Source organism: Protomyctophum parallelum, assembly GCF_964188405.1.
Source record: "Protomyctophum parallelum genome assembly, chromosome: 13".
NCBI classification, from domain to species: domain Eukaryota; kingdom Metazoa; phylum Chordata; class Actinopteri; order Myctophiformes; family Myctophidae; genus Protomyctophum; species Protomyctophum parallelum.
This window is the reverse complement of record NC_139708.1, coordinates 40,497,043-40,518,752: the sequence shown is the minus strand read 5'-3', so window position 1 is coordinate 40,518,752 and position 21,710 is coordinate 40,497,043. Positions and strand designations below refer to the sequence as shown.

Sequence of the window (21,710 nt, the reverse complement as noted above, 5' to 3'; positions counted from 1 at the left end):
TTCCAGCCAGCTGAGGCTACACCAGGGTCCACTATGGTCTCCTCTCCTCTTTCACATCAGGGAATAATGGCAAATAGAAAGGAAAAACCAAAGGGGGAAAAAAGTAACAACGCTCCAAAAAATTTCTCCAAGTCATTCTTTAAAGCCAACCAGGAAGCCATCCAATTTTCGTCCCTTCTCCACACAGAATGAAGGCTGAGGAGCTGTACTCGGTTGCGCAAGGGTGTTGCATGGCGAAAACAGGCGATCTACAAGCTCACAATGCGTGGCGGAGCCACACATTGTGAGCTTGTACATCGGCTGTTTGACTGTTTCCGCTGTGCGAGCATCTGTAAAGGTTTAGCACGTGCCATGCGTTTGTCTTTGCAACGAAGCGCCAGTAAAAAGTTGATAAAACATGGCAACGCTTACATGAATCTAGGGATGGGAAAATTACACGTCACGATTATTGTCTGCAAAAATAATTGCGATTAACGATATATTTAAATATCCGCAATTTGATTATTATTTTATCACGATAAACGATAGCGATTATCGTCCCATCCCTTCATGAAACTGGACTGCTGATTTCTCTCTATATCTCTGTCTCTGTCTCTGTCTGTCTCTCTGTCTCTGTCTCTGTCTGTCTCTCTGTCTCTGTCTCTGTCTGTCTCTCTCTCTCTCTCTGTCTCTCTCTCTCTCTCTCTGTAGTCTGGGAATGTAAACGTAGGATGAGGAGGAGGCAGACGTTTGGCTCGCAAAAAGGTTTTGTGTCCAATGGCGTAAAGATGTTTTTAGTGAAGGAGTCCATTTATGTTGTGTCTTGACACTAATAACCTCCCGGCAAATACCTGTTTGCTCATTTACATGACCAGCAAAGGGATGCTAGGTCCGTGTGAAGCTGCGTTTCCAGATAAGTAACTTTTGTTACACGTACCGTACGTTAATGTATATTTGAATGAATCTGTACACTACAGTGTGAGGCATGACTGAACAATGTGAAGAATTTGGTTTGAACGTTGGCGAGTCGGAGTGCCATAATAATGTGAAGAATTGCAATTAGAAGTATATATGGATGGGGCGGCAGTGGCTCAGCAGCGGTATTGTGGCCGGTAGTACAGCTGGATGGGAACCATCAGAGGTTACCAGTTCGATCCCGGCCTCCCCCAGAGTTAGTGTCAAAGTGTCCTTGAGCAAGACACTGAACCCCTAATTGCTCCCGATGTGCAGGTTGGTGCCTTGCATGGTTTCCTCTGCCATTAGTGTATGAATGTGTGAATTGGTGAATGTAAATAATGCACATCAATATATGTAAAGTGCCTTGGATAAAGGTGCTATACGTATAAATGCACCATTTACCATATTATGGCTGGATGTCATGATATTGCACACATTACATTTAAGCACACATCATATTTTGGTTTATACAGGAAGACATTGTGATGTAATGTCTTTGTAAATTTGATGTAATTTTTTTGTTTTTGCATATATTGTTAAATAGGTGAACAATATGACTTGGATGTGATCTGAAAGGGTTAAAAGGTAATTTAGCTTGACCTGTGACCTCTCACCCCGGTGTCAGGATCAACACCCCTGCACAGGTCAAACATTTGACCTCGTACACACTTGAGATCAAGTTATGCTTTGAGCGACAAGTGTCGAACCGTGCGTCACAATGTGTCTCGCACTCACTGCGTTACTGAGTTTAGTGAGTGTGGGAGCTTGTTCTTGGTGTAAATTAGCCACTACAGTGAGTTTGGTTGGTTTGAATTAAAATGTCTTATTGAACCGTATCCTGGCTTGCATATTACTACTGCATTTACTGCACTCTGGAGGCCCTGCCACTCTCAAAGCTCAGTGTAACTAAGGCCAGGCTCTGCCACTCTCAAAGCTCAGTGTAACTAAGGCCAGGCCCTGCCACTCTCAAAGCTCAGTGTAACTAAAGCCAGGCCCTGCCACTCTCAAAGCTCAGTGTAACTAAGGCCAGGCCCTGCCACTCTCAAAGCTCAGTGTAACTAAGGCCAGGCCCTGCCACTCTCAAAGCTCAGTGTAACTAAGGCCAGGCCCTGCCACTCTCAAAGCTCAGTGTAACTAAGGCCAGGCCCTGCCACTCTCAAAGCTCAGTGTAACTAAGGCCCTGCCACTCTCAAAGCTCATTATTAGAAAGACTTTGGTGGAATGTTTTGGCTTCACCTTGTGGTGACACATTGATTGATGGATTGATTGAATCAGGGATATGCATCGCGTCACCCAAACTACTTTGGTTACTTAGAAAAGTGCTATAATGTGTGCACATGCAGTGGATGTTGAATGCATGCACACGTGCAGTGGATGTTGAATGCATGCATTGCACACATGCAGTGCTGCGCACATGCAGTGAAGGCTGCCATGTACAGTAGAGTGTGTTTGTACAGTGTCTCTGTGTGTGCTGTACAGAGAACAGAACAGGCCTGGTGGCAGTTAACAGAGGAATGCCCCTGGGCCACAACACCAATAAATCAACTGAAGCCCTGTTTATTCTCTCTCGTCACACGACAGTCCCGCGCTTGCGTGCACCGAGCATGTGCCGATGTAGAAGCTCACAGCGTGGCACAGATGCGGTGCTTTGTGAGCTTGTAGATCGGCTATTTGACTCTCTCCTTGTGAACTGGGTTTGTTCTACACACAGTATATATTCCACGCCAGGGTCCTTCTCTTTGGAGTTGACTCTCATATCTGCTGACTTCCTTCATCTCCTCGTCACTGTCTCGTTCTGTCCTTTGTCCGGCGCCTCCTCTGTCGTGTGTGTGTGTGTGTGTGTGTGTGTGTGTGTGTGTGTGTGTGTGTGTGTGTGTGTGTGTGTGTGTGTGTGTGTGTGTGTGTGTGTGTGTGTGTGTGTGTGTGTGTGTGTGTGTGTGTGTGTGTGTGTGTGTGTGTGTGTGTGTGTGTGTGTGTGTGTGTGTGTGTGTGTGCTTTTTGCAAACCGTTAAAATAACAGATCACAAAAAGTATTGATGTCCTCCTAAGCAAAGTACAAACGTGTGTGTGTGTTTAGGGACATGCTGAATGTATTTACAGAAAGCAAAGCAATCTGATACCGCTGGAAAAGACCTCTTTTGGGGGGATGGGAAGGTTCTTTTGGGGGATGGGAGGGTTGGAGTCACGCTTTTATTGTCTGTAATTGAAAACAGGATCATGCTGAGGTTCCAGGGACTCTTTCCCTGTTATACTAAAATATATTTGTTTCTGTCGTTTTCTTACGGAGTCACACTGACGCTGCCGGTTCCATCCAGAGAGTTTAAACGTGTTTTAATGAAACCAGAACTATTCTTTTAAATTAACTGCACCACAGAGTGACCAATACCAGAACTTTGGGTCCCGTCCCAGGCTTACTAATCAATTTGAAAACACTTGGCATTGGATCACAAGGTTCTGGGTTCTATCCTGGGCACTGCCAACTCAGCGTATGAGTAGCAAGGCTTGGGTAACTTACTAATCTGTTTAAGTACTGGGAGCTGATGGTAGGTGTTGTAAGGACTGGGAGCTGATGGTAGGTGTTGTAAGGACTGGGAGCTGATGGTAGGTGCTGTAAGGACTTGGAGCTGATGGTAGGTGTTGTAAGTAGTGGGAGCTGATGGTAGGTGTTGTAAGGACTGGGAGCTGATGGTAGGTGTTGTAAGTAGTGGAAGCTGATGGTAGGTGTTGTAAGTATAGCTGACCTCAGTAATCCATCTCCCAGAGGTCTGGTGCATTGAAAATGGGATAGACACAGACGTCCTCGGCCAATAGCTACAATAAGCCTCCCCGTCCTACTAAACTGCTTGTTTGAGAACATTTAAAACGGAATGTATTTTCATTTAAACACAACATGCTATCGTTTTCTTTAAAAATCCCCACCTACACCTTTGGAAATATTGCACTTTTTAATGACATGCCCAAATGGGTACGCCAGGTTGAGAGTAGTTAAAAAAGGATAAATTGCAATTTAGGCATAAAGTAGCAGACACTAATATTTGAGAGCGACTAACCCTAACCAAGGTAAACACAAGGTAAATTAGGTAATACATTGAATGCATTGAGACAGTGTGGTGCCTCAGTGATGTAGGATCACAGGTAAACCAAGAACCGATCATCAGTCTAAACAATCATCGCAGCGCGACACGTTGTGAAATCGTTAAAAAAATACTCCCATTACGACGGCATCAAGGCCCGCAAAAATGATTTGATGAATGAAAAACTGTAGATTCAGTCGATTAAAATCTAAATTTGCTGCCAAATTTCAACACTGGTCTAAATAATGTGCTAGAATTATTTTCATAAGACTGCATGGTCGTCAATGCTAAGTGTTGGGGGCTAAGGTGAAGTCTGAAGTCTTCAGACTCGCAACACTGAGCATGTTGGTGTTTTTAAGGACCTGACAGGGTACAAAGCGTGGGTTTTCTTCTTGAGTTGGACTCGCATTAAGCGTGGCGCCAAGCCCATTCTTTAAAATAAACTAATTAGAAGGCTCCGATTCCCTTGTTGCCGTTCAATTAGCACGTATCTTTGACTTTTATAGGACAGCCCCGACCGGCTTAAGAAACCCCAGGCTGCGTTTTAAAAGCCATTTCCCATCTGAAACGCTCTGATCTGGAGCAGCCGGCAGGGTTCGTTTGATGTGCATGGATGACTGTTGGTGCTGTGGTGGGGTTCTTTTCTTTTTTATGCCTGTCAGCCAAAAGGTGACAGAGCCTGACTGAAACCAGACCCTATGCTTCAGACGTGAGAACGTTAACACACACACACGCACGGACACACACACATACATACACGCGCGCGGCGCACACACATTATTGTACATTATATGTGGACATTTGGGACGGCATTGGAAATGGTATGTCCCCATAAATAGCTGAAAGGTGGAAGCCTACAAGCGAAGCTGAGTTTGTAGATTGTCTATTTTTGTCTCCACCAGGCCGAAGGCATGGGGGGAGAGTATGTTTTGCACTCCGTCCGTCCGTCCGTGTGTCCGTCCGTGTGTGTGTCCGTGAGCAGCTAATCTCCGGCACCGTTAACCCGGTCGATGCCAAATTTTGCACACACACTCCCTGGATGCCAACGATGAACCTCTGCCCCAAGATTTCCAGAACGGCCTGTTATAGCGCCACCAGGAGGCCGCTTTGTGCAAAACAAGTTTTTGCACAGTACACCTACAGATTTTGTCCAAACATCGCGCAAATTGGTACACAGTCTCTCTAGAGCCATTCAACGAAACGGGTCTTTCAGATTTCTCAGACTACATCCTGATTGGTTAAGATTGGCTTCCAAAGTTCACAGGAGTGCTCAGTTTCAAACAAAATGCTGCAAATCATGAACACATCGCGTGATTTCCGTGAAATTGTGCACGCACATTCCCACTAGGCCGAGGAAGAAATGCCACATGAACAATTTCAACTCAGTCTCAAGGTGGCGCTATAACTGGCCGAAAAGTGTTTTTACCTCTAACTGCACGGATCTGTTGATAACTTTGTATGCCAACTCCCTAGAGGCCAAGGAAGAACCTTTGCCTGGAATTTTTTACTTTTGTTGCCCTTTTATCCAACCACCAGGTGAAGGCAAGCTGCAATGTCCTACATTCCTATCCTGGTGGAGACCTGTGCCCAGAAGGGCACTTTTTCTAGTTCATTCTGAAGACTTCATTTTTGAACTATGAAACAATCACACACACACACACGGTGTGTCCGCATATTTGGCGTGTCCTCTTTGGCCCGTGGTAGAGGTCTATATTTGGTTCGGGACGAGGCCGGTATTTGGACGTTCTTCCTGTTCTTGTTGTGTGATTGATGAGGATGAGATGACATCATCCACCAGCTGATCTGTTTCCTACTCAACGTTTACAACCACATCGTGTTCAGCTTTAAAAACTCTTCTCATGTTTATTATGTTAGGTTTGTGGATGTTTCGAATAGCAGATCTACATGCTCATCATAGTGTGTCACTTTGTTCTGTGCTATGAGCTTGTAGATCTGATATTTTATAAAAAGGTGTGAAAGTTTTTGCACATTTTTGAATATTCATGTTTAACTCAAATCTTTGCTTTTGGGGTCCATCGAACAGAATGTGAGATGAGGGTCCGCAGCCAAATACATATAATGTTGGGGGTCCTTGCCCCCATTTATCAGAAAACTGGGCCCTATTTTTAGATCATTTGGACCACAAGCGATGGGCGGTGTTAAAAATGAGTGGAATTGTGGAAGAGGTTGAGGTACTTAACACCTGAGCTGTGCATGAATCCAGGTGCTAGTCCCCAGACTTCCTTCATTGCACGGTAATAAAGCAATAAGCCACCAGCGCTGGGGTTTACGTTGGATTTTAGAGCAGCTATAGAACCTTGCCACCGAACAAGTGCTGAGTCGCCAGCCCTAGACTGATTTCAGTCATTTGGATTCCATAGGAGTCGGCATATGTTTTATGAAAGCACGCCGCTGCGGTTGAATGGGTGGTGGGTATATACACTGTTAAATCTACTGTTGATTGGGCGGTGGGTATACGCTGTCACGTTGGGTCGCAAGTTGTAGGGAAGTGTCGAAAGCCGAATGAGCAAGCTTGGTCGGCGTTCAACCGCAGTATAGCAGCGGTCTTGTTGTTGAAAAGGAGATCGAGACATAGACTATTTTTAGCACCATAGTAGCAGGCTGTCAGGTGCATTCAGCAACCTTTTTCCCACACCTTCCACCTGACTGATCTCCTGACTTTATTGGACTGACATGTCTGTGTTCAGCTCTAGACCACAGCCTGACATGTCTGTGTTCAGCTCTAGACCACAACCTGACATGTCTGTGTTCAGCTCTAGACCACAGTCTGACATGTCTGTGTTCAGCTCTAGACCACAGTCTGACATGTCTGTGTTCAGCTCTAGACCACAGTCTGACATGTCTGTGTTCAGCTCTAGACCACAGCCTGACATGTCTGTGTTCAGCTCTAGACCACAACCTGACATGTCTGTGTTCAGCTCTAGACCACAGTCTGACATGTCTGTGTTCAGCTCTAGACCACAGTCTGACATGTCTGTGTTCAGCTCTAGACCACAGTCTGACATGTCTGTGTTCAGCTCTAGACCACAGCCTGACATGTCTGTGTTCAGCTCTAGACCCCAGCACAGGGCTCATGTTACCTTCCTGAACTCACCTATCCTTTCTATGGCATAGGCAGCTCCCGGCAGGATCCACCGGGAGAAACTAGGCGCAGCTGCAGGACAAGAGACTAATTAATTAGAGTGACAGGGGTAGAGAGAGATGTGTGTGTGTGTGTGTGTGTGTGTGTGTGTGTGTGTGTGTGTGTGTGTGTGTGTGTGTGTGTGTGTGTGTGTGTGTGTGTGTGTGTGTGTGTGTGTGTGTGTGTGTGTGTGTGTGTGTGTGTGTGTGTGTGTGTGTGTGTGTGTGTGTGTGCGCCAATTTAACAAATGTGCCGACGATCAGAAATCAGCAGAGAGAGAGCGACGTTTGCCCTACTGTATGCCGAATTGAAGTGGACTCGGCCCCAGACTTTTTTTTTTTCCTCCCTGGAAATAAAACTTCTTGGTTTCCGAGGCCACCTGACGACAGGACGCCTGCTGTTTTATGACCACTGTACAGACAGTGATGCAGTACGGTGGCTGGGTTGAGCCCTGGTTTTCACTGTACAGACAGTGATGCAGTACGGTGGCTGGGTTGAGCCCTGGTTTTCACTGTACAGACAGTGATGCAGTACGGTGGCTGGGTTGAGCCCTGGTTTCCCACGACGACACGGACCCAGTCAGGCTGAAACCTGCCATCTATATTTCAATGTTTTTGTTAATTTTTTTGTGTGAATCAATGCCATATTACGAAGTGTGTCACCTTGCTGTCGCGGAAATAAGCAAATCTACAAGCTCACATCGATGCCCTATTTATGAACTTATTTGGAAGTGGAGACACCCATTTATTGGTGGGATTTATAATTACCGGTAGTAAACGAGTACGACAACTGCATTGTAAACACAAATGGTACCTGTAGTTCCTGAAAAGTAGCAGTTTTGGACATAGAAGGTTTCCACAGTCAGACTGTGTGTGTGACACACTGTGCGTGTGTGACTGTGTGCGCACGCCAAGCTGTGTGTAGTGTGTGTACACGTGCTCTGACCCGGCCATATTGGCGGTGTTTATTCAGCTAACGACAGTTAGAGAGCTCTTTAACGGCCTTGATTCCCCCGTCCTGGTAACCAGGGTGCACACAACGTGACGCAACGCATGCACAAACGTTCCCTCGTCCTCTGGCCCCTAGACGGGCTGTCCGGCTGTAGCTTAGTGTTCTGCTCTTTTCATGTCAAGGGCCCCCAGAATGACATGAGTGTTTTTGGCCGCAGACCCCCATCTGAAAATGTGTTGTGCCAGGCAGGGTACCCCAGAAGAGATCTACTACAAATCACAAACAAATCAAAACAAATGCACATACACGCATTCAAGCATACAAGCACACGCACGAACGCAAGCACACACACACATGCAGCCACTTAACCTTCTAAACTAGCATCCCTAATGTGGGCCAAACCATGTAGACAGGAACATTGACAAGCTCACAACGTATTTCCATCTGGAGTATAGATGGAAACTTTAGCAGTGTAGGACAGACTACTGAGCCCCAGGGGGCCCCGGTCCAACTGTACGCTTTATGATGGAAACATTAGCAGTGTAGGACAGACTACAGATCCCCAGGGGACTCTAACTGTAAGGTTTATGGTTGTTCACATTGCAGAGACACACAGGAGCTTGCCCAGCGACACCAGGACACAGAGAGAAAGAGAGAAGAGTGGCTAAAAACACAGCAGACAGCTTGTTGGAATGAATGCTCAGACACACAGACCTCCAGGCTTCTTCTCAGTCAGCACGCACGCACGCAGATTGATTAATGCCACAGATTGATCATGAAAGCGAGATAATGGTCTTGTAAATGTTTCCCGGTCAATCGAGCTGACAGACTGACCTGAGCGAAACAGACTGGCTCTGCTTTTAAACGCCAGAGATTTACAATTTACAACATCCTCTCCGGTGACCTTACAATAACACCTTGACCTCACAATTACACCAGGGGTCTCAAGTTGTCTAAATGGAGACCATTGATGAGACTTATCGTTGTAAATGTCGGACAGGTGCTCTTTGTATAGTGGTTTTGAATACGGATAGGATAGGGAGCCGTGCCGTCTGGTGTGTGGCGGTAGGTAGGATAGGATAGGGAGCCGTGCCGTCTGGTGTGTGGCGGTAGGTAGGATAGGATAGGGAGCCGTGCCGTCTGGTGTGTGGGCCTTTGCAGTGGCCGACCCTTCCCACTGTGGAACTCACTCCCAACTCACATCAGCGCTAACCAACGGTATTAGACTGTGGTTGTACTGGGCAGCTCCCAGTGGTCAATGGTATTAGACTGTGGATGTACTAGGCAGCTCCCAGTGGTCACCGGTATTAGACTGTGATGTACTGGGCAGCTCCCAGTGGTCACCGGTATTGGGTCCTTTCAAACGGGCAGTGATTTAAAACCTATAGTTCATTTTCAACGAGACCTGTGTGGGGTTTTTTTGAGTGGTGCAACCACTCCAAGGAACGGAAATGTCCGTGTCAACCGTGTGTTCATGTTTGTTTGTTTGTGTGTGTGACTTTGAGCACCAGTACCAAAAGTGGCGCTGTTGTGCCAGAAACGGAGAGAGAGAGATAGTGCTGCACTGTTGCCTGCTAATGAGAGAGAGAGAGAGAGAGAGGGGGGGGGGGGGGGGAGGATTTGCACCACTCAGTTCACACGGGTGGGATTTTTGTACGCACAGAGAAGTCGAGGCGCAACAACAACGCAAGCGTATTTTCACGAGTACAATGACATTAGACTGTTGTTGTGCTGTTCAGGTTCACTATGACATCCTCCCAGTGGTGAAATATTGATGCTGTACAGATGCTAGAAGAGCAGGAAGTTGTGTTACAGTACAGTTGTTGGCTGTTACAGTAGAGAGAGGCCCTCCTCCTCCTCCTCCTCGTCTTCGCCCTCATCCTCGCCCTCGTCCTCGTCCTCCTCCCCCTCGTCCTCCTCCTCCCCCTCCTCGTCCTCCTCCCCCTCCTCCTCCTCCTCCTCCCCCCCCTCCTCCTCCTCCTCCTCCTCCTCCTGTGGTAAAGCTGCTGACTGATTTCTGGAACAGGAAGGGGAAGTGGTTGAGGAGAGGCCAGGAGTTCAGCCTCCATAGTATATAAACCGGTAGGTAGGAGGGTCGGTCTGTCAGTCTGTCCCATAAACACCCTCACTGACCCAGCACTTTTAATCGTGCACTGCACGTGCACGCACACACACCACACACACACACACACACACACTGCAGAGGGAGGGAGGGAAGATAATTAACGACTGGTGTATATACTATATAGTAAAAGCAGAAGCAGAAAAAAATGGCGGGATTCGTGTTTACGTGAAGCAGCTGTCGTGGAGTTCCTGTCCGCAGTCGGACGGTGATGTTCCTCACTGGATTATCTCCAAGAATGACCAAATATAACCCCCCCCCCCCCTGAATGACTGTTTGGAGTCCCCCAGGGCTCTGTGCTCGGCCCCCTTCCGTTTCCATCTGTATGATGCTAAATGAGGTGGTGTTGTGAGCTTGTAGATCGGCTGAATGTTCACGCCCAGATTAGGGACGCTATAGGGTTCATTCAGAATGCACCCACACGGTCGCACGCACACACACTTTGAACGTAGTTCTGCGTCTGCTCTTCCCCTGCTCTGCACTGTGTCGTCGTGTGATTCTTTGCAGGCAGAGTGAGTTTTTCTTCCTCTTTTTTGGGGTTTTTTTCGTTGCAGGAATCCAAACCGCGGTTCAAAGTTCTTGGCAGCCTGCCTCGACTTCACCGAGGGGAGCCCATGCTCTGTGTGTGTGTGTGTGTGTGTGTGTGTGTGTGTGTGTGTGTGACTATACTTGTGAGGGTGAAATCATGTCCCCACAAGTATATTAGTATTTGACATAGTTGTTGAAACAGAAGATAGTTAGGTTTACTATTGGGGAAAGCTTCAGTTTGGGGTTAGGATGACTGGAGCGATGAGTGATTTGAATTTAAAATCCAATCTAGAATGTTGGCGTCCAACATTGTCTTATAGTATTAGTAATACAAACGTCTGAAGTCCATGTGCATCGAGTGCAGTAGGTAGAGGTATTTAATGTGTGTGTGCACATGTGTGTGTCTGTGCGTGTGCCGTGTGTGTGCCTATCCATGACAACTGCCTGTCTTCATAGTAAACACACATATGAAGAGCATGTGCAGCGGTGATAATCCATGCTAGCTGTGAGAGGAGTCGGGTTACAAAGCACTCTGTAAATCTGTATCCATCACTCTTTCTCTGTCTCTGTTGCGCTCTCTCTCTCTCTCTCTCTCTCTCTCTCATATATATATATATTGTCAGGCAGCCAGTGCACACACACGGCACACTCTCTCTCTGTCTCTGTTGCACTCTCATTCGCTTTCTCTCTCACTTCCCCTTTCGCTCTTTGCTCTCCCTTTCTCCCACCCTTTCTCTCGTTCTCTTTTGCTCTCTCTCTCACTCTCTCACTCACTCACTCACTCACTCATATATATACTGTCAGGCAGCCAGTGCAGGATGGGTGGTGGGGGGGATGTGTGGGTTTACTGGGCTTAGTGTGTAAGACACAGAGAGGAGATGGGAGGCCCCGGTGAGGGGGAGAGAGATCTCCTGTACCTCGTGTGTGTGTTGTGTTGTGTTTGTCTGTGTCTTCGTGTGTGTGTGTGTGTGTGTTCACTCCAGACCAACTGTACATGCTGTCGTGACCTCTGTCCCTGTGTGTGTGTGTGTGTGTGTGTGTGTGTGTGTGTGTGTGTGTGTGTTTTTGTGGTGTTCATAATAAATGTGACATGCACAGCATGACTCGCACTCTGCTGTCTGTCGGTCTGTCTGTCTGTCGGTCTGTCTGTCTGTCTGTCTGTCTGTCTGTCTGTCTGTCTGTCTGTCTGTCTGTCTGTCTGTCTGTCTGTCTGTCTGTCTGTCTGTCTCTCCTCTCCTCATACTGACTGTCTCTCCTCTCCTCATACTGACTGTCTCTCACCTCCAGCGTTCTCTCGTCTCCCCTTAGGGTCAGAGGTCATTCCCAGCTACAGCGGCGGTCCCGTCATGTCGGAGGCAGCGGTGGTGGACGCGGCGGTGTTGTCGCCCCCCGGTGGCGTGGTGGGGGGTCTGCACGGCGGGGGGGAGAAGCCCCCTCCCCAGGTGGACTTCACGTACGTTGGCATCGACGCCATCCTGGAGCAGATGAGGAGGAAGGCCATGAAGCAAGGGTTCGAGCTCAACATCATGGTTGTAGGTGGGTGGAACACGCATGCACGCACACACGCTGTCACACACAACATGCACGCACGCACGCGCACATGCTTTGTTCACACTAGCAGCAACACGCGCATACAAAACGACCTGGAACAGTGTCCCTGTTAAAGTTAATGTGGGCATTTGAAAATGTGCTTGAAATTCTCAACCCAGCATCCATGATATCGTGAGGGGAAACATTAGCCAAACGTGTTTATATACCCCAGAGCCTGGGATTCGGTGTACAGTATAACTGCTATAGTGTGATGTTGAAAGCTCCACTTTATTTTGTTTAAAACAAGCCGTGTTCAGGGAACACCCAATGACGATGCACTTGAAATCCTAGGAAGTTAAGGCCAAGAAATATACACCATATGCAGTTTATTGTAAACGTGAACGAACTTGTGGACGTCTCTACAAATCAAATACCCCCTCACACGCGCGCGAGCAACGCACGCACCACACACAGTAATATATTTCTGTCTGTCTCTGTCTTTTATCTTTCTAACTCTACATTTCTATCCACCTCATGTTTCTCTCTCTTATCTCTACAACATGTGCTATCTTGTCGTTTCCACAGACAGGTAGTGATGGATACTACTGGATATTGCTTGTGGATTAAAGTGTAGCACCGCGACGTGTCTTCTAATCCAGCCTTTATGGAGACAGACTGCTTCATACTTTATTTTAATTACCAGACACGCACGCGCACAGCACGCCTCAAAGCAAATTCACACCTTCCTCACTGTGATCACACGACTTAACCCATTCATTATGCATTATGCAAGCATTATGTTATGCTTTAGCTGTTGAAAAATAGCAGATCTAAAAGCTCAAGCTTGTAGATCTTTGCTATTTTTGAAAAATCGTGAAAATGTGACGCAAACCTTTGAATATATATTCTTCGTTCAATAATTCTATCCTTGAATGTTTTTAACTCAAATCTTTGCTTATGGGGGGGTCCCTGGAACAACATATTTTCAGATGGGGGTCGGCGGCCAATTACATATAGTCTTGGGGGTCCTTGACGTGAAAATGTTTGAGAACGACTGACATGGAAACATGGGTTTTTGTGAAAACTTTCAGGATTTAGAAGCCATTTGTAGAAATCGGCCTCAGGTCTAAATGGGTTAAACACTGCAGATCAGTGGGTGTCCCACTCAAACACACAGCCTTACAGTACCTAAAGACGTTCTCTGTCTCTCCTGGCTCCTTGGGTACACGGTGGCGACAGTCACACTGTGTGTGTGTGTGCTCTATAAGTTTTATCCTCAAAGACGGAAGCTCGCGTTTCACGTGTGGTGTAGCCGCCAGGCAGGGCCCGAGACGGATCCACGTGGAGACAAGCTGCTCCTGGAGGCTCACAGATGGATCCACGTAGAGACGAGCTGCTCCTGGAGGCTCACAGATGGATCCACGTGGAGACAAGCTGCTCCTGGAGGCTCACAGATGGATCCACGTAGAGACGAGCTGCTCCTGGAGGCTCACAGATGGATCCACGTGGAGACAAGCTGCTCCTGGAGGCTCATAGATGGATCCACGTAGAGACGAGCTGCTCCTGGAGGCTCACAGATGGATTCACGTGGAGACGAGCTGCTCCTGGAGGCTCACAGATGGATCCACGTGGAGACAAGCTGCTCCTGGAGGCTCACAGATGGATCCACGTAGAGACGAGCTGCTCCTGGAGGCTCACAGATGGATCCACGTGGAGACAAGCTGCTCCTGGAGGCTCATAGATGGATCCACGTGGAGACAAGCTGCTCCTGGAGGCTCACAGATGGATTCACGTAGAGACAAGCTGCTCCTGGAGGCTCACAGATGGATCCACGTGGAGACGAGCTGCTCCTGGAGGCTCACAGATGGATCCACGTAGAGACAAGCTGCTCCTGGAGGCTCACAGATGGATTCACGTGGAGACAAGCTGCTCCTGGAGGCTCATAGATGGATCCACGTGGAGACAAGCTGCTCCTGGAGGCTCACAGATGGATCCACGTAGAGACAAGCTGCTCCTGGAGGCTCACAAGACCAACCTAAGGAGTCGGGGCGACCGTGCCTTTGCTGCTGCTGCTCCTAGGCTTTTATTTAAAAAATGCTAACTCTGTTTAAGTCTTTTAAGTGACCTCTTAAAACACACTTTTATTCTTTGGATTTTAATCGCACCTAATGTTTGTGTTTTGTTTATTGCACTTTTGTTATCGTGGCATTAATTGTTGATGTTTGGTTCTTGTTATCGTGGCATTAATTGTTGATGTTTGGTTCTTGTTATCGTGGCATTAATTGTTGATGTTTGGTTCTTGTTATCGTGGCATTAATTGTTGGTTTTTGGTTCTTGTTATCGTGGCATTAATTGTTGATGTTTGGTTCTTGTTATCGTGGCATTAATTGTTGATGTTTGGTTCTTGTTATCGAGCATTAATTGTTGGTGTTTGGTTCATGTTATCGTGACATTAATTGTTGATGTTTTGTTTCACCCTGTACAGCATTTTTGTCAATTTCGATTGTTTTAAAGGTGCTCTATAAATGAAGTTTGATTTGATTAGAGTACTGGAGACATGCAAACACACAGGCAGGCGTACAGATGCTAAAGAGCCTGTCACAATGATTACATATGTGACCAAATTTGACTGGGAGACTGCCATTGGATCTTTTTGAATTTTTGTTTTTTCATTTCATATCAAAGCAGGGAATCATAGCTTCAAATTGACATATTGGTTGTTCAGTTTGACCCACCAGTTTTGGAGATATGGCTTATAGAGTAATGTCTTGCAGAAAACAGCGAGTTGAGAAAACAGGCATGAAAGGTTCACTTCTGTGGTCTCTAACATTACTCCTAGCTTTTTTTAAGCATTTATTTCATATTTACATATCAATTTCAGCTTTGACACTTATTTCAGACATGCTCTAGTATGTGAAGAGTCTGCCTGTGCTATTAACTCATTAAAAAAAAAAAAAAAAAAAAAGGTTTTTCTCCTCTGGTTAAAAGCTGGAATGTGCGCGATGGCAGTCTCTCAGTCAAATCTGGTCACATATCATTAGCCTGATCGCAACTATTTGACATGATCATAATTATGTTTGCACAATTGTCATAATGATTTCCACGTAAAACATTTTTATAAAATAAACCCTAGTACCAGTGATGCAAATGTTACTGTCCACCACTGGCTCTGGACTGCAGCTTTTATTGGACGACCACAACTGGACAGTGTATAAAGACAGTGACAGCAGGGCCAGTATAGTGTGTGTGTGTGTGTGTGTGTGTGTGTGTGTGTGTGTGTGTGTGTGTGTGTGTGTGTGTGTGTGTGTGTGTGTGTGTGTGGGGCACACAATCTATGTACACCACCTTGGATAACGGTGCCAACATAAAGCGCTGTGCAGTATTTCCCTCCTATGGGAGCAGTGTGCAGTCTTTCCCTCCTATGGGAGCGGTGTGCAGTCTTTCCCTCCTATGGGAGCGGTGTGCAGTCTTTCCCTCCTATGGGAGCAGTGTGCAGTCTTTCCCTCCTATGGGAGCGGTGTGCAGTCTTTCCCTCCTATGGGAGCGGTGTGCAGTCTTTCCCTCCTATGGGAGCGGTGTGCAGTCTTTCCCTCCTATGGGAGCAGTGTGCAGTCTTTCCCTCCTATGGGAGCGGTGTGCAGTCTTTCCCTCCTATGGGAGCGGTGTGCAGTCTTTCCCTCCTATGGGAGCGGTGTGCAGTCTTTCCCTCCTATGGGAGCGGTGTGTAGTCTTTCCCTCCTATGGGAGCGGTGTGTAGTCTTTCCCTCCTATGGGAGCAGTGTAGTATTTCCCACCTATGGGAGCGGTGTGTAGTCTTTCCCTCCTATGGGAGCGGTGTGTAGTCTTTCCCTCCTATGGGAGCAGTGTAGTATTTCCCACCTATGGGAGCGGTGTGTAGTCTTTCCCTCCTATGGGAGCGGTGTGCAGTCTTTCCCTCCTATGGGAGCGGTGTGCAGTCTTTCCCTCCATAGATGTTTCACACAGTGAAGATAATCTCCTGAAGTCCATAAAACACCACAGCTGTTGGATGTCACTGAGTTCATGTTTGCATTACAGCACTACTCCTACACTACAGTATTGTGTGTGTGTGTGTGTGTGTGTGTGTGTGTGTGTGTGTGTGTGTGTGTGTGTGCATGCGCGCGCGCATGTGTTGACACAAGCCTTATTAAATTAGCCTATGGGCATCCAATATAAAGGAACATATTGGTTGTTAAAATTACTTTATTAGATTAGACCTTATTGTCCCAGAGGGATATCTGGTTTCACCACGGGACGTTGGTGGGAAAATCACCACACTCTGGCATATCTCTTGTTCCTCGTATAGTGTCAGGTGTTAACCTGCAGAGGGCGTCGCAACCCCACCGACCACTCCCCCCATGGTCATTAGCCCGCCGCATTGTGATACTAGTAGCTAGCGTCAGGTCCAGCGTCACTGTCCACTCGGTGTGTGTGGACAGTGGACAGTGTCTGTGGCTCAGTGCGTCTCCACACAGTGGACAGTGTCTCTGGCTCAGTGCGTCTCCACACAGTGGACAGTGTCTGTTGGTCTCTGGCTCAGTGCGTCTCCACACAGTGGACAGTGTCTGTTGGTCTCTGGCTCAGTGTGTCTCCACACAGTGGACAGTGTCTGTTGTCTCTGGCTCAGTGCGTCTCCACACAGTGGACAGTGTCTGTTGGTCTCTGGCTCAGTGTGTCTCCACACAGTGGACAGTGTCTGTGGTCTCTGGCTCAGTGCGTCTCCACACAGTGGACAGTGTCTGTTGGTCTCTGGCTCAGTGTGTCTCCACACAGTGGACAGTGTCTCTGGCTCAGTGTGTCTCCACACAGTGTCTGTGGTCTCTGGCTCAGTGTGTCTCCACACAGTGTCTGTTGTCTCTGGCTCAGTGTGTCTCCACACAGTGGACAGTGTCTGTGGTCTCTGGCTCAGTGTGTCTCCACACAGTGGACAGTGTCTCTGGCTCAGTGTGTCTCCACACAGTGGACAGTGTCTGTGGTCTCTGGCTCAGTGTGTCTCCACACAGTGTCTGTTGTCTCTGGCTCAGTGTGTCTCCACACAGTGGACAGTGTCTGTGGTCTCTGGCTCAGTGCGTCTCCACACAGTGGACAGTGTCTGTTGTCTCTGGCTCAGTGTGTCTCCACACAGTGGACAGTGTCTGTTGTCTCTGGCTCAGTGTGTCTCCACACAGTGGACAGTGTCTGTGGTCTCTGGCTCAGCGTCTCCACACAGTGGACAGTGTCTGTTGTCTCTGGCTCAGTGTGTCTCCACACAGTGGACAGTGTCTGTTGTCTCTGGCTCAGTGCGTCTCCACACAGTGGACAGTGTCTGTGGTCTCTGGCTCAGTGCGTCTCCACACAGTGTCTGTTGTCTCTGGCTCAGTGTGTCTCCACACAGTGGACAGTGTCTGTTGTCTCTGGCTCAGTGTGTCTCCACACAGTGGACAGTGTCTGTGGTCTCTGGCTCAGTGCGTCTCCACACAGTGGACAGTGTCTGTTGTCTCTGGCTCAGTGTGTCTCCACACAGTGGACAGTGTCTCTGGCTCAGTGCGTCTCCACACAGTGGACAGTGTCTGTGGTCTCTGGCTCAGTGTGTCTCCACACAGTGGACAGTGTCTCTGGCTCAGTGCGTCTCCACACAGTGGACAGTGTCTGTGGTCTCTGGCTCAGTGCGTCTCCACACAGTGGACAGTGTCTGTTGTCTCTGGCTCAGTGTGTCTCCACACAGTGGACAGTGTCTGTGGTCTCTGGCTCAGTGTGTCTCCACACAGTGGACAGTGTCTGTGGTCTCTGGCTCAGTGCGTCTCCACACAGTGGACAGTGTCTGTTGTCTCTGGCTCAGTGTGTCTCCACACAGTGGACAGTGTCTCTGGCTCAGTGCGTCTCCACACAGTGGACAGTGTCTGTGGTCTCTGGCTCAGTGTGTCTCCACACAGTGGACAGTGTCTGTGGTCTCTGGCTCAGTGTGTCTCCACACAGTGGACAGTGTCTGTTGGTCTCTGGCTCAGTGTGTCTCCACACAGTGGACAGTGTCTCTGGCTCAGTGTGTCTCCACACAGTGGACAGTGTCTGTGGTCTCTGGCTCAGTGTGTCTCCACACAGTGGACAGTGTCTGTGGTCTCTGGCTCAGTGTGTCTCCACACAGTGTCTGTTGTCTCTGGCTCAGTGTGTCTCCACACAGTGGACAGTGTCTGTGGTCTCTGGCTCAGTGTGTCACCACACAGTGGACAGTGTCTGTGGTCTCTGGCTCAGTGTGTCACCACACAGTGGACAGTGTCTGTGGTCTCTGGCTCAGTGTGTCTCCACACAGTGGACAGTGTCTGTGGTCTCTGGCTCAGTGTGTCTCCACACAGTGGACAGTGTCTGTGGTCTCTGGCTCAGTGTGTCTCCACACAGTGTCTGTTGTCTCTGGCTCAGTGTGTCTCCACACAGTGGACAGTGTCTGTGGTCTCTGGCTCAGTGTGTCACCACACAGTGGACAGTGTCTGTGGTCTCTGGCTCAGTGTGTCACCACACAGTGGACAGTGTCTGTGGTCTCTGGCTCAGTGTGTCTCCACACAGTGGACAGTGTCTGTTGGTCTCTGGCTCAGTGTGTCTCCACACAGTGGACAGTGTCTGTGGTCTCTGGCTCAGTGTGTCACCACACAGTGGACAGTGTCTGTGGCTCAGTGTGTTGCTGGCAGCAAACCAAACTGTCTGCTGACAGCCTAGAGATGTCCTGAGATTCACACAGCTTGCACGAGTCATCAGATTACTATTACTTGACCAAATGGAATATTGTGTTGTGTCCAATGTTTTTCGATTGCAATAACTTAACCCATTTAGACCTGAAGCCGATTAAAAAAAAAAAAAAAGGTTTTCTGAAAAACCTATGTTTCTATGTCTGTGGCGCTCAACCTTTTTCATGTCAAGGCCCCCCAGAATTAAATTTGTCCACGGGCTCCCACTTGAAAATATGTTGTTCCAGGGACCCCCCCAGAAGCAAAGATTTGACTTAAACTCTGAAAGAATATATATTCAAAGATTTGCACCACGTTTCTTTTTCTTTTCTAAAATAGCAGATCTACAAGCTCGTAGCGCAGCACTCTGTGCCAAGGAAGCTGAACGCGGAAGTGTTGGCTGCATAGCTAGCCCATTGCGCATGTTTCTTTCCTTCCAGGGAGCAACATGGAGTCCACCGTACGGTCTTGTTTCCTTCCAGGGAGCAACATGGAGTCCACCGTACGGTCTTGTTTCCTTCCAGGGAGCAACATGGAGTCCACCGTACGGTCTTGTTTCCTTCCAGGGAGCAACATGGAGTCCACCGTACGGTCTTGTTTCCTTCCACTGTGTCTCCACACAGTGGACAGTGTCTGTGGTCTCTGGCTCAGTGCGTCTCCACACAGTGGACAGTGTCTGTTGTCTCTGGCTCAGTGTGTCTCCACACAGTGGACAGTGTCTCTGGCTCAGTGCGTCTCCACACAGTGGACAGTGTCTGTTGGTCTCTGGCTCAGTGCGTCTCCACACAGTGGACAGTGTCTGTGGTCTCTGGCTCAGTGCGTCTCCACACAGTGGACAGTGTCTGTGGGCTCAGTGCGTCTCCACACAGTGGACAGTGTCTGTTGTCTCTGGCTCAGTGCGTCTCCACACAGTGGACAGTGTCTGTTGGTCTCTGGCTCAGTGTGTCTCCACACAGTGGACAGTGTCTGTTGGTCTCTGGCTCAGTGTGTCTCCACACAGTGGACAGTGTCTGTGGTCTCTGGCTCAGTGTGTCTCCACACAGTGGACAGTGTCTCTGGCTCAGTGCGTCTCCACACAGTGGACAGTGTCTGTGGTCTCTGGCTCAGTGTGTCTCCACACAGTGTCTGTTGTCTCTGGCTCAGTGTGTCTCCACACAGTGGACAGTGTCTGTGGTCTCTGGCTCAGTGTGTCTCCACACAGTGGACAGTGTCTGTTGGTCTCTGGTTCAGTGTGTCTCCACACAGTGAACAGTGTCTGTGGTCTCTGGCTCAGTGTGTCTCCACACAGTGTCTGTTGTCTCTGGCTCAGTGTGTCTCCACACAGTGGACAGTGTCTGTTGTCTCTGGCTCAGTGCGTCTCCACACAGTGGACAGTGTCTGTTGTCTCTGGCTCAGTGTGTCTCCACACAGTGGACAGTGTCTGTTGTCTCTGGCTCAGTGCGTCTCCACACAGTGGACAGTGTCTGTTGTCTCTGGCTCAGTGTGTCTCCACACAGTGGACAGTGTCTCTGGCTCAGTGTGTTGCTGGCAGCAAACCAAACTGTCTGCTGACAGCCTAGAGATGTCCTGAGATTCACACGGCTTGCACGAGTCATCAGATTACTATTACTTGACCAAATGGAATATTGTGTTGTGTCCAATGTTTTTCGATTGCAATAACTTAACCCATTTAGACCTGAAGCCGATTAAAAAGAAAAAAAAAAAGGTTTTCTGAAAAACCTATGTTTCTATGTCTGTGGCGCTCAACCTTTTTCATGTCAAGGCCCCCCAGAATTAAATTTGTCCACAGGCTCCCACTTGAAAATATGTTGTTCCAGGGACCCCCCCAGAAGCAAAGATTTGACTTAAAACTCTGAAAGAATATATATTCAAAGATTTGCACCACGTTTCTTTTTCTTTTCTAAAATAGCAGATCTACAAGCTCGTAGCGCAGCACTCTGTGCCAAGGAAGCTGAACGCGGAAGTGTTGGCTGCATAGCTAGCCCATTGCGCATGTTTCTTTCCTTCCAGGGAGCAACATGGAGTCCACCGTACGGTCTTGTTTCCTTCCAGGGAGCAACATGGAGTCCACCGTACGGTCTTGTTTCCTTCCAGGGAGCAACATGGAGTCCACCGTACGGTCTTGTTTCCTTCCAGGGAGCAACATGGAGTCCACCGTACGGTCTACGCTTCCTAACCTCTTTTAATTGCCCTCTGTGTTCTCTACTGGCTGGAGTTCATCCTGAGGGCCGATTCATACTCCTATTTTACCGCTGTTTCGGCGCTGTAGTGCCGAAATGATTTCGGCTCGTCAGAAATTTTCAGCAGCACCGAAGAGCCGACTTAAGGACAGTACCCCCCCCCCCCCCCCCCCCCCGAACCTCAAATGACGTCACATTGAGCCGAGCCAACTTTTATTCGGCTCTAAAACAGGAGTATGAATCGGCCCTTACTCTGCTTATTCTGCTCTCACACATCGCTCTGGATAAGAAGGCCGTCTGCTAAATCCCTAAATTGTAATTGTCTGTTGCAATTTTGATGGATTCCAGGGTCAATGTGGTTAATGTAACTTCTCTCTCTCTCTCACTGTGTGTGTGCATGCGCGTGTGTGCCTGTGTGTGTGTGTGTGTGTGTGTGTGTGTGTGCGCTCAGGTCAGAGCGGGCTGGGGAAGTCCACCCTCATGAACACGTTGTTCAAGTCCAAAGTGAGCCGTAAGTCGGCGCTGGCCGCGGCC

At 48.3% G+C, this 21,710-nt stretch overlaps 1 protein-coding gene across 1 annotated transcript in view; it reads left to right on the top strand.

Moving 5' to 3' along the window:
- Nucleotides 1-21,710, top strand: part of LOC310868875 (septin-9-like) — a 199,152-nt gene that overhangs the window by 159,848 nt on the left and 17,594 nt on the right. Inside the window, exons 5-6 of the mRNA XM_083779355.1 lie at nucleotides 12,062-12,289; nucleotides 21,628-21,710. The exon at nucleotides 21,628-21,710 is cut by the window's right edge and continues 2 nt beyond it. Of these exons, the coding sequence (XP_083635481.1) occupies nucleotides 12,062-12,289; nucleotides 21,628-21,710 (311 nt within the window). The remainder of the gene's footprint in view (nucleotides 1-12,061; nucleotides 12,290-21,627) is intronic.